Here is a 12,740-nt window from a genome sequence, read left to right as displayed (position 1 = left end):
CAGATGTATTATATATTTCTCTGAAGATTTCTATGTTTTTGGGGTATTTTTCAGTTGAGAATCTTTTTTATAACCGAAAATACAAATTTTGTGTGTTATAGTTGAGTTTGTTGAGTTATATTAGGAGTCTATTATGTTAATTGATACACTTTTCGTTTAAAAATAGTGTAATCTCCTGTTTCACGCCGTAAATACAGTCGAATATAGTAGTTTGTCCAGCTGTAATCCCATATTTCACGCGATGAATACAGTCGAATACACTCGAATACAACAACTGATTAGTTGAACTTCCCTGATTCACGCCTATTTTTGCTATTGTATTCATAAATACAATAGCTTAAATACATCAAATACATCTTATAACCACAAAAAAGATATTTATAATTCGTAATATAGCAAATAATATCTATAGATGACTAATTACTACTAAAAGATAATGCTTTACGAAAAATTTCATAAAATTTACGGTTCGAGAAAACAATACGTGCACATATTTTTTTTTTTGGTGTAAGATAAATTCTTCCGCGGGACCAAAGGGAAAAGCCTGCCAAACGCCACCTAATTAGAATAGTAGTGCTTCTTCTTCTTCTTCTTCTTCTTCTTCAGTTCACCAGTTCTGTCTGCATCCTCGCATTTTCTTTTTCTTCAAATCCCTACAGCAATCTATAATATACCTTAGCTGTATTTTGAACGTATATCATCATTCTTACATACCGCACAATATTCTTAGTTGCTATTTGGTTTACAGCAGAATCAGGGAATCAAAAAATTCGATTTGGTTGCTTAGATTCAACACTTCAAGAATTTTGCATGTTGATATGAAAATCTAGCTCTTGGATTTCTCCTAGGGTTTTTATAAGTTGTTTGACGCCTTCAATGGCGATGAGAGGCGTTGATTTTAAATGGTCACTCTTCTAATCTTTACTGCTACTTTTTTTCCAATTTAAGATTCATCTTTTATTAGTATCAGACTTTTTTTTTAACTCTTTTGAGTTTGAATTTTGATTGTTGTAGGTACGATGGGTTCTTCTTGTCAATGCTAGCTACCAGTATGTATCCTTTCAATGATGGGGGCTAATTTTGCTACTATTTCTTTTTGTTGCTTTTGTCTTTCTATTTTTGTGGTTTATTATTTCCATAAATCATTTGCATTGACATGTTGTATGCGTAGTTCGGTTGTTTCTTTAACTGTTTGTTTATCAGAATTATTGTGGCTATCAACTGGAAGCGCTATCATCTTTGTATATACCCATTGCACATCTGGATCGTGGTAATTTTCTTGAAAAAGAAATAAATCAATGCTTTGTTTTCAATTAATTCGTATTTATATTTCTAGAAGGATTCAATTTAACCCCTTTCCCAATTCAGGTTGACTACACAACAGTGTTTGTGTTTCGACTCTTGATGTTTGTGGATAATGGCCTTGCTGCTGGAATGGGATTGTAAGCCCTCCTTTTCCTTTCAATTTTAACATTTTAATTTGTAAGAAAAACAATTTCCTGAAGTGTTGTTTTTGTGCTAGCTGCATAGCTTGATATCGATATAACCTTTTCTGCACCTGACATAATATCACCCATGTTGTTGCTTGATTCGGTGTAATTCTCTTCTTTTGAAAAAAAGAAATGTATGTCGAAAGTTCATTTCTTGACTCTGTAGTCTGTTCTCTTGCCTCACTATTTAATGTAAATGCCACGAGCAATGTACAGATTGGATTAGTTAATAACTTTTGATGACATCTTTTTTTGAGTGGTTATTTGGATCGTATGGTCATTTCTTCATTTTACATGGATTGTGCTCTTAGATGACCAGACTGAAGTTTAGATGTTATTGCATTTTAGGGATTTTGGTTGGCAGCAAAGATATGGTCGTTTCTGTGGAAGAATAGCTGTTCTTTCTATTCTTGCCCTGCTTCTCTATCCCTTTCTTTGGGCTTGGACCATCATTGGGACTTTATGGTTCACTAGTGCAAGAAACTGCGTAAGTTCTGGTTGTTCTTTACAGTTTCCACTTTTCTGTTTAAAAGCCTACAATTGATATTATGTGGAAACTCTTTCAGCTTCCAGAAGAAGGCCAAAAGTGGGGTTTCCTAATTTGGTTGCTATTCAGCTACTGTGGACTCCTGTGCATAGCTTGCATATCGACAGGGAAGGTAATCTTCTAAACTTTTCCAAGAATAACTACTTGCTGCCTAATTCAATTCGGACAGCTTCATTTCCCGCTTACCCTCCTTTCCCCTCTAAAAAAAAGAAAAAAAGAAAAGAAAACGAAATCCGAGAATAGAGGAATTAAAAGAAGGATACCTACCTGTAACGAACCGAGAAAATAATCTCAGTCTCCTGATTCTATTCTTGCCCATGTGATCTTTTCTTGTCTATTTTGGAGGGTGGGAGAATATTCCAAATCCTGGTGTTTTATTGGCGTTACCTTGTCTCTATTTGAACTAATAGATTTCTGTAATCTGATAAATTGCAAATTGACAATTATGCTAGTATTCCATTGGCGTCAGCATTACTTCTTTAATTAATTTTTCAATTTCTTACTGCAGTGGTTAGCTAGAAGACAAGCCCATTTATTACGCGCACAACAAGGGATTCCTATCTCCGAATTTGGGGTAAGCATTAGAACCCAAAACATACTTGATTTAGTGTATTTTAACTTTCACATATGGCATGTTTGAATTAGGTTGTTCCTGTTATATATTTCCTTTGCCCGTCGATTTTGTTTCCATTTGTTGTATAAAAGCATTAAATTGATGGTATCTTTGCTATCACTTCAGTCTCCATGTTACAGTTAGTTCTGCTTTTTGCTAGTTAGAAAGTTGCTCTTTGTAGGTTTCTATTGATCAAGTAAAGTCTAATTTCTTTACTGATAGGAAAGTCAGTATAAAAGAAATAGTATATCAAAAGGTAGAGTGTCTACAAAAAGATATGGTTCTCTTTAAATGATATCCCATCTTTTATATAAACAGCAGTCTCATCTGTGCATCAAAAGGGTATTAACAATAAGAGGCTACTCCACAAATGTACAAATCATACTCTTCCTTCAGAAGCTCTCTTATTTTTCTTCCTCCATACAACTCACATTAGTAATAATGGAGCACTAATGTGAATAGTTCATTTTTCATAATACCCTGCATGGGCCTATGTAGTAAGAACCATCTCAAAAATCTCCCAACCCAGACGTGAGACGTGATGCTACTGCTCGTAGTTGCTCTTTTTTAGGTTTTGGATAAAGAAACATTACTGTGCGCCTGAAATTGATTCACTTAAAAAGACGCAGCTATAAGTGCATATGAAAGAAAGATATCGTAAGGTGAAGTAGATTCTCGTAGCTCGTTTCTGCCTTTTTTGTTTATCTATACTAAAAATTTGCACTTGGTGTTGGTAATGCTTGTTTCTACACACTATCCTCCCCAGACCCCACGTGTGGGACACCACTGGGTTATTGTTGTTGTATCTATACTAATATGGTTATTGTGATACGTCAGCTGCCTTGGCATGAATGAGTGCGTGTGTATACACACACACACACACACATATATATATATATATATATATATATATATATATATATATATATATTATATATGAGAGTGTGTGTGTGTTTTATGCTGTGTATATACACAGGTTTGCATGCACATCTCCTTTTTTTTTGATAAGGTTAATATTGTCCACTTATACTGCGCTGGTCAAGGTCATCCAAGTTCACCTGTAGCCTGACTAATAGTGGAGCTGTGTGGGTACCTCTTGTGATTTAAGACTAGGTATTTGAGTTTCCTAAACCTCCAATCGGCACCCCCTAAAAAAAGATGGAAAAAAGTAGAATGTAATGGTATGCATTTTTTATGTCATGTAGATTAAGGAAAGGAGTTCAATTTCTGTAAGCTTTATGGATAGTCTACTACAAGTTAACTTGGTAGCCGACTTGTTGTATTCTTTACAGCATAGAGAGATTGTGTCGATATTTGTGGTGGGAGTCTCTGTGGTGTTTCCAGTGGTAAGAGTTGTGTAAACACTTTCCCTCTTGGTGATCTCCGTGATAATTTGGTTCAACTAATCTGCTCTATGTCATCAGAAGTGAATGTCGAACGATTATAAATGAATAATCACAATGGTCAATGTGTTTCTTGGACCACTAGTTGAAAATACTCTATGACTTCTAGTTTTTAGAGTCCTGTGTGTATGGTGATAATTTGGTTTGCATGGTAAGCTATTCTGGTTTTACTCCACAAGTTTAGGATTTTCCTTATTACAGGTGTTAGTTGACATGATCAGAGTGCCAGATTGGGCATTCGAAGCTGCTGGCCAGGAGATGAGAGGGATGGGCCAAGATGCTGCTTCATACCATCCAGGACTTTATTTGAGCCAAGCTCAGGTAATGACTGAAAAACTTATCGTCAGCAGCTCAACGCAGTCCTCAATATGAATTCCTTGCTACACCTGGTGGACTAGAAAATTTTCTCTCATCTTAACTAGTGAATTTTCTTTTTGGCACATAGAGAGAAGCAGTGGAGGCACTCATTCAAGAACTTCCAATGTTCAGGATGAAGGCTGTTCCAACTGACTGCAGTGAGTGCCCAATCTGTTTGGAAGAGTTTCATGTGGGAAATGAGGTATCTGTTTTTTTGTAAACTTTAAATCTCCTTATTATTAAAGAATTTTTCTGACTTTCGTTTCTTGTATGATGCTCTCAAATGTTGACTCATTCTTCGTAATAACATTTTGTATGCCACTCTCAACTTTACTTGAATAATACAAATCTACACTATTATATACCGGCTTCCACCTAAATAAATTGTGAACATCATCAAGCAAACGATTCTGTATTTCTCTTATGGCCAGTATTCTATATGCAAGTTGGATTAATTTCCAATGTCCTTGTTGGGCAATACTATGGGAGTACTGGAGCAATAATAGTCTAAAGGTGCCTGCTCCAACCAGTGGAAATATTTATTGTCATGCAATGGTCCCTATCCCCATCCAATTGGAGAGAAACTAAAAGCTTAAATTTTGAGAAAGATGGTTAAAAGAAGACGAGAAAGACTTGGCCTGGTGTCGTTGTTTAGGCTGTAGTTGCTATTTATGATCCTCAGGTTTCTGTAGCTTAGCAAGAGGATGTTTGTATATTTTGGTGTCCCTTGAAGACGCTTAACTTATTGAAAGATAGTTGGGGAGATAAATGCATGCTAATTCCAGTGAACCAGGATTTGGACATTGTGCCCATTTCGCAGTTTGTTATCCTTTTTTCTATTTCCCCCTTTTTCTTGTGTTGTTGGAGGAGGTTGGTTTATAGAAGCCAACACAACAACTATCACACAAGTTATGTTGGTGCTGTCCTTTATTCAGGCTCTTCTACCACTTTTCTTATTACAAAACCTTTGTGCAGGTTCGTGGTCTGCCTTGTGCTCACAACTTCCATGTTGCATGCATTGATGAATGGCTTCGCCTAAACGTGAAATGCCCTAGATGCCGTAGTTCTGTTTTTCCGAATCTTGATCTCAGTGCTTTGTCAAATATCCGTGCTGATTCAGAAAATTCAGCAACCAACTTTGTGACAGCAGCCCGGTATGTGAGATCCCAACCTTCTAGCCAGAGCTATCTGCTGAGGTTGCAAGGTTTTCTTCGCCCTGTGCGCACAGAGGATGCTGGCTCAAGTAGTGAGGTAAATGCAGCTGCTGCTCAAACAAGAGTTGAGAACGGAGCCCTAGCATCAGGACCTGACAGTCACGGAAATGTAGAGCGTGTGGAAGTACTTGTGGAACATTCTCCAAGACAGCTGTAACTATTTGTTCTGGGGAGGTTCCTTCCAAGGTTCAAATGTTCTAACTTTGCGGGCGCTGAGAATTTTTGTCAACCTCTAGCCAATGTTGAGTGTTGTAGTGGCCTCTAACTGTAATTAGATTGCTAAAATTAGCGTGGGACTGATGGATGAAAACAGCTACAACTTGTTTTGATGTACATTTGGCATCTCCTAAACCTTCTCTTAGATGGTTAATGTTTTGTAGTCCCCTTCTTCTGGGCAATGCAATGGAATCAGTCAAAGTTGTATGATTGACCTTTGAGGATCTAGCAACTCCCTCAACCAATCGCTGTATGGCGTGGGTTGGATGCATCTTACTGTCTAATGTGCGCAGAAGGCATATATCAGTCTGCATATTGATCGATTGTAAGATTCCTCTTGGTCTATTTTACAGTTCCACTCATTTTCCTTGAAAAAGCTGAAAGTATCCCTACAAGAGCCACGGATTACATTGAATTTATCTGAGCCTTACTTTGCATAAAATTTCTGCCAACAATTGTATAAAAGCGAGCAAACATCCGAAGTACCGCTGTTTTTCTTTTTCTCGTATTGAAGTTTACTCGTAAAATCGTACAGTTGAATTTGTAATGTGGTTTATAAGCATGTGAATTAATTTGATCCAAGAATATGAAATAAGAACAGAAAAAAGATTGTTAAAATAGCTTGGTTGTGAACTTAGCTTCTCCGGAAGAAGTAGTAAGAGCAATATTAAGAACTAAAGAGAGAATAGTTTTATAGAATAAGAGCAGATTTTAGCTTTTGTGCCGTGGATACAAATTCTCTTATTTATAGCTATATTTTGGGAGACAAGATCCCCAAATCAAGTCCTTTTTAATACGAATAAAACCCCTCTTGATGGCCGAATAACAAATGGATATAAATGATAAAATCTTTTGTAACGACTACTCATTGAATGCAATATTTCCCGAACGATGTAATCCTTTCAAATCTTCGTCCTCGGTTTTGCTGTCCTCGGAATTTACCCAACACCGGTCACATGTTTGTAACCGATGCCAGCAACTCATACCTTATTTGTCCTTGCTTTCACGTGTCAACTTGTCGCTCATCCACCTATCGCTAATCAATTTTAGCCCATACAATTGAGTCGGGTAAAGGCAGTCCATCTTATTTTCTCGCAATTAGAAACTGTTACCTTCTTGTGTTACTTGTGAACAAACAACATATCTATGGCTATCTACCTCTAAGATTGTGACGTGTGCACGTGTAAGAGTTTGAAACCAGCGTGCTCCAGCTATTCGATGGGAATAAAATTTCAAGTGAACATTAAGTTAATCTATATTATATTAAAAATATGATGCTCCTAACTTGAAACTTAAATTACTAAATTACCCTTAACCTATTAAATTGAAGAGAAAAAAACAGCCTGCAAATCCACGCTACTTGCTTCTAATAGACATCTGTTCGAAGTCTTCGATAATGTAACGACCCGGTCGGTCATTTTAATAATTAACGCCCCGATCTTCTATTAACTGCTTTTCCCATGTTTGTTTCTGCTATTTTGATTTGTCGGGATGTTTGGTTTTGAGTTTCGAAGATTTTGGGACACTTAGTCCATAAATGAGAGTTTAAGTTTTAGAAATTGGACTGTAGTCGGAGCAGTGTGAAGACGACCTTGGAATAAATTCCGTTGGTTCCGTTAGCTCCGTTGGGTGATTTCGGGCTTAGGAGCGTATTCGGATTGTATTTTGGAGATCCGTAGCTAATTTAGGCTTGAAATGCCGAAAGTTGAATTTTTGAAGTTTCCGGTTCGATAGTGAGATTTTGATATCAGGGTCGGAATGGAATTCCGAAAGTTGGAGTAGCTCCGTAATGTTGAATGTGACGTGCTTGCAAAATTTCAGATCATTCGGACGAGGTTTGATAGACTTTTTGATCGAAAGCGTAATTTGGGAGTTTTGGAGTTCTTAGGCTTGAATCCGATGTTAAATTGGTGTTTTGATGTTGTTTTGAGTGTTCCGAAGATTGGAGCAAGTTTGAATGATGTTTTAGGATTGGTTGGCATGTTTGGTTGAGGTCCCGGGGGCCTCGGGTGTGTTTCGGATGCTCAACGGGCCATTTTGGAACTTAGAGAAATTGTAGAAAATTGCAGCAGCCCAGTTCTGATTTCCTTCTTCGCGTTCACGAGTGGGGTCTCGCGTTCGCTAAGAGGAGCTGGAGCTGGGGAAGGTTCAATGCTTCGCGTTCGCGAAGGTTCTCCCGCGATCGCGAAGGAGGAGGAGATTGGTCATCGCGTTCACGATGAAGGAAGCTGGACCCAAGCGGAGTTGTACTTCGCGAACGCGAGGGTCCTTCCGCGTTCGCGAAGAAGGAAATAGTTGGGCAGAATATAAAATTTCAAATCGAGGGTTTAGCCATTTTTGAGAAAACTAGAGCTTGGGAGCTCGGATTTGAGCGAGGTTTTGAGGGATTTTCAGAGATATCAATTGGGTAACGATTCTTAACCCCTTTTTGTTTGTAACACATTAATCTAAACATGAATTTATCATTTAATTTCAGAACTTGGATGAAAATTGGGGGAAAGTTCTTAGATTTTTGAGTTTTGATTGGGGATTTGGATAATTTTGGTATGGTTAGACTCGTGAGAATATGAGAATTTTGAAGAAAAGAATGAGGAAAAGAATGACTCCATATTACAGTCTGCGTACCAGAAACCTGGATAAGGAATTCTGTTAACCCGGGAGAAGGTGTTAGGCATTCCCGAGTTCCGTGGTTCTAGCACGGTCGCTCAACTGTTATATTCGGCTTATTTATCTGATTTTAAATACAATTATGAACCATGTGCAGATTTTATCTTTTAACCGCTTTTATCATTCACTGTAATTTTTATAGGACTTGCAACGTCGTGAAAACATATCTCGAACCACGTTACATCAATGCACCCGTGGTTATTGACATATCTCGACTCGGTTGAGATTTGGATTTGGGTCACATAAATGTGCACCCGAATTAAGGAGAATAAATTATTAAGACGCGCCTAAAGCGACTAACGTATTGTTATTTTGGGGAAGGCCGTAAAATTTGCTAAGCGGCCTGTCCCGGATTCTAAGTATTTTAATATATATGCATTTAGAGGGCCCCGCAGCTTCTACATTTTGTTTGTCGAGGCTCGTCTCATTTTATTATTAAAAGGAATTTACAACGTCATGGAAATGCATCTCGGGCCACGCCACAATCAATGTGCCCGTGAATAGAGACATCTTTCGACTCCGTTGAGATTTGGATTTGGGTCACATAAATGTGCACCCGAGTTTAAGGAGATAACATTATTAAGTACGCGCTTAAAGAGACTATCGCGTTATTATTCTGGGAGGGTCGTGAGATTTGCTAAACGACCCATCCTGGAAACTGAATGCTTCGATAATATACATTTAACGAGGGCCCCGCAGCTCGTGCGTTTTTATTTATTTTTGTCGAGGCTCATCTCGTTCTTATTTTAAAAAGATATCCTATAGCAACTACGTTTCTTGTAGCGTTTGTCTCTACTAATTGAAAATAGTAGATAGTCCTAATTAATTACGTGCTTGCAAGTTATCTATAACAACATTCAGAAATGCTTAAAAATCAGAAACGAGGCTGCGTGCACAGTCAGCCGAACAAATAATCACGGGCCCAAATCCAGCCCATGCGTGATGGGCCAAACCTGGGCCACTGCTTGTTCGATGCGGGCATGCTTGGTCTGTTTTGACCTGGGCTCGACCTTCATGAGGTTGAGATTGCAAGTTTTGTATTCTTTGTCTTAACAGGTGGTTTACTAGTTATATGAGACCATTAATCAGAAAAGGAAGAACTTAGCCAATGATGTACAGTTTTCATGCTTGGCATACATTACAGCATATATTACAAAGTAAACTAAGTCTGAGATGCAACCTATTTCATTGAGAATATTTTCACCTATCAGCATACATATGTAAGCTACCATTTAGCTAATCTATATTGATATACACTGGGCATACAGGCTGCTTCTATTGTCAACACAGGAATGAAAATTATCATACAGTACATGATATCTAATATAACAATCTATGTATGAAAATCAACTTCAGGTCTTTTCTTTTTGCATTCATGCTCAATGTTCCAATTACATTTGATAGTGCATTGGTTGTGTACCTGGTATAGAGGACAAAGAAGAAGGGACTGATCAGCTGGGCAGTATGCAGTAAACACAACAACAGTAGATACACAGCAACAACACAGCAACAAACCAACAATCACAAGTGTTTTCCACAGTCCACAGACAACCAGCAACAATTCCCAGAACAAAGAAAACCAGCAGATGGTCGAGCACCAAACAAGTAATCCCAGAAAAGAGTAATGAAACAACAGAAGTAACAGAGTGTTCAATGCAGCAACACCAGCAGTTCAACAATCACAAGCAGCTCAATCAGTGCAAACAACAGAACTTGGCCAAGACAGCTTGGCCAATATGAACTCTTAGGTAGCTTTCAGACAGTGTTTGGTTACAGTGTTTACTGGAAATTTCCTTATGTTTTCAGTTTTCTTTAAACTCACAAGACCTCTCTCAAGACTAAAAATTCCAGCCCTCTTTAAGTTCTGAAATGGCCTATTTATAAGCCAAACGACCAGTGCAGCTAAGCTGCCTGCATCCTCCCACTTGCAGACTGCCCATACCCTTTAAACCCATCCTTAAGCATCTTTTGATGCCAGCCCTTTTTGTTCCCCACGCCTGGTTTTTCTTTAATCAAGAGTTATGGGTTCATTTAAGTATTCATTTTTAAACCCCATACTCTTGTGTCTTGTTCCCCATTGGTATTAGTTTAATCCCAAATTTAGTACCCTACTTGTCAGCTTATTTAAACTAAGCCTTTTCTGTTCTTTTCAAACCCCAGACTACCCCTGTTAAACCCTGCTTATTACTGCTCTGCCCCTTGCAGCATCAGGGCATTCTGAACTCATGAAAGTTCAAATTCAGGACTGCCCTGGACTGAACCTTTTCAGTCATTTTTGCAATGCAAACAAACTCATTTCAGACAATGCTGGGGCATTCAGTCAGTGACAAGGTTCAATTAGTCACGTGAAATTATTAGCTCATTCGATCCATTAGTTATAAAAAACTAATCGACGACGTTTATCGAGTCTACTATACTAATTATAACAGGTAATAATCAGTCGTTCAAATAAACAAACACATACAGGGACCTAAAGGCATCAAACAACTTTTGTTCAATTATTGGGAACCTATATGAATTATTTATGCGACGACTAATCTAATCGAACATGTATATCACAGAATACGTTCAAAACATACACAGAAGACAATCGACCAAATAAAAGGTCTTTACAAGGACGGAAGAAATTAAGAAAAGTATCAGAAAATACCGAACAAACGCAACAGAACATGCTAACAGACTCATCCACACAAAAACAGAAAAGGAAAACTTACTAGAAAATGTTCAAAACAGGCCGACTCCAGTCCGAATTAGATTTGACCATTTGAGGCCAAACAAACTCTAACCAGGGTGTTCTCAACCGAGAACACCTTGGTTAAGGTCTATTAGACCTCAAACCCTCTATGAAGCAGGTCGGATTCCTCAGGCTCTTGTGTTCTAAGGTTCAGATTCTCATATTTGATTTTTTAGAAGTTGTGGGTAGATTTGGACCAAACCAAGCTTGGTTTGGTCACGAGGAGGGTCAGGGGAGTGTCTGGTATGAAGATGGGGTGGTTTGGCATAGATCGAGTTTTGTCTCGAATCTTCAAATCCAGATTCGAGACGATGGGAGGTGATTTGAGGCTAGGGAGTAACGGATCCATGTTCAGGAGAGCGAGGGGGTCTTAGGGTGTTCAGGAGGTGGTCACCGGCGTTCATGCCGCCGGGTTCTGGTGAAAGGGAACCTAGGGCGGCTGCTAGGGTTTGGGGTTTCAGGGCTTGGAGAAGGAGACGAGTGAAGGGTGGGGTTCGGATAGGGGCGTGGGGTGTGAGGGAAAGCTTATATACGGAGTGGGGGATTGGATCTGAGCCGTTAGATCAGATGATCTCAACGGCTTGGATCTGATGGTGAGAAATGAGACGGGGTCGTTTGATATTTAAACGGGGTCGTTTGGTTTAAGTGAGGGGCTGGGCTGAACCGGTTATTGGGTCGGGTTATGTTAAATGGATCTGGGGGTGTAATCCTGGCCGTCGATCCACTCGAGATCAACGGCCCAGCTTAGACGGGACAGAACGACGCCGTTTGGCCGTGTCCGGGCAGCCTGTGTTTGGGCTGTTTTTTGGGCCTTAAAATTTTGAAACAAATAGGCCCAATCCGATTTTTCTAAATAATTTGCACTCTTTTTCTTTGTTTTCTAATTTTAAAATTCAACTAAATTAAAATGAGTTTAAAACACACACTAATCAACACTTAACACAATCATCATACACGTATTACAAATTCTTTAAATGATTAAATCACAGCCTAAAATAAAAGACGCATATTTTGTGAATTTTCTTTTAATGGCTAAATTATGGCTTAATTAACATGACATACATATTTTGTATTTTACTTGATAAGATAAAACTGAAAAATGGACAGAACCACGAGCGACTACCAGCATATATCACGTAAAATCAAAAATTGTACAACGAGGAATCAATGATTGTATTTTGGAGTGATTGTCCGTGGAGCAAAAATCACGTGCTTACAGCTGTCCCTCTTTGCACGAAGACACGAAGGGTTTTCGCGCAAAGATAAAGCGAGCGATTTTTGCCCGTCCGAATACTCCGTGTGAAGCATTTTTTTGAAAAAGATTTGACCGAACCTTTGCTTCAAAGGTTTCCTACATATCCTGGGCTGAACAGGAATCAGGTCAATGTAGTTCGGGAAACTTTGGTAGCTGGGACTACCGTATGATTGTAGTGTTCGCTGCTATTGTGTGCTGTTGCATGCTGCTGTAGGATGCTACCGCTCACCGATCTCCTTGTTAC

The 12,740-nt window shown here is 38.6% G+C and overlaps 1 protein-coding gene across 1 annotated transcript; it reads left to right on the top strand.

Moving 5' to 3' along the window:
- Positions 1 to 486: 486 nt before the first annotated feature.
- Positions 487 to 6,059, top strand: LOC107826675 (E3 ubiquitin-protein ligase SIS3-like). Its single transcript, XM_016653686.2, has 10 exons — positions 487 to 905; positions 1,015 to 1,053; positions 1,204 to 1,270; positions 1,369 to 1,442; positions 1,839 to 1,977; positions 2,057 to 2,149; positions 2,546 to 2,611; positions 4,255 to 4,374; positions 4,499 to 4,612; positions 5,386 to 6,059. Exons 1-10 carry the CDS (start codon positions 877 to 879, stop codon positions 5,779 to 5,781), a joined length of 1,137 nt encoding a protein of 378 aa, XP_016509172.1. The 5' UTR covers positions 487 to 876; the 3' UTR covers positions 5,782 to 6,059.
- Positions 6,060 to 12,740: the final 6,681 nt, after the last annotated feature.

Source organism: Nicotiana tabacum, chromosome 6 (assembly GCF_000715075.1).
Source record: "Nicotiana tabacum cultivar K326 chromosome 6, ASM71507v2, whole genome shotgun sequence".
Classification (NCBI taxonomy): Eukaryota; Viridiplantae; Streptophyta; class Magnoliopsida; order Solanales; family Solanaceae; genus Nicotiana; species Nicotiana tabacum.
The sequence above is the reverse complement of the archived record's forward strand: the minus strand, read 5'-3'. Positions and strand labels throughout refer to the sequence as shown.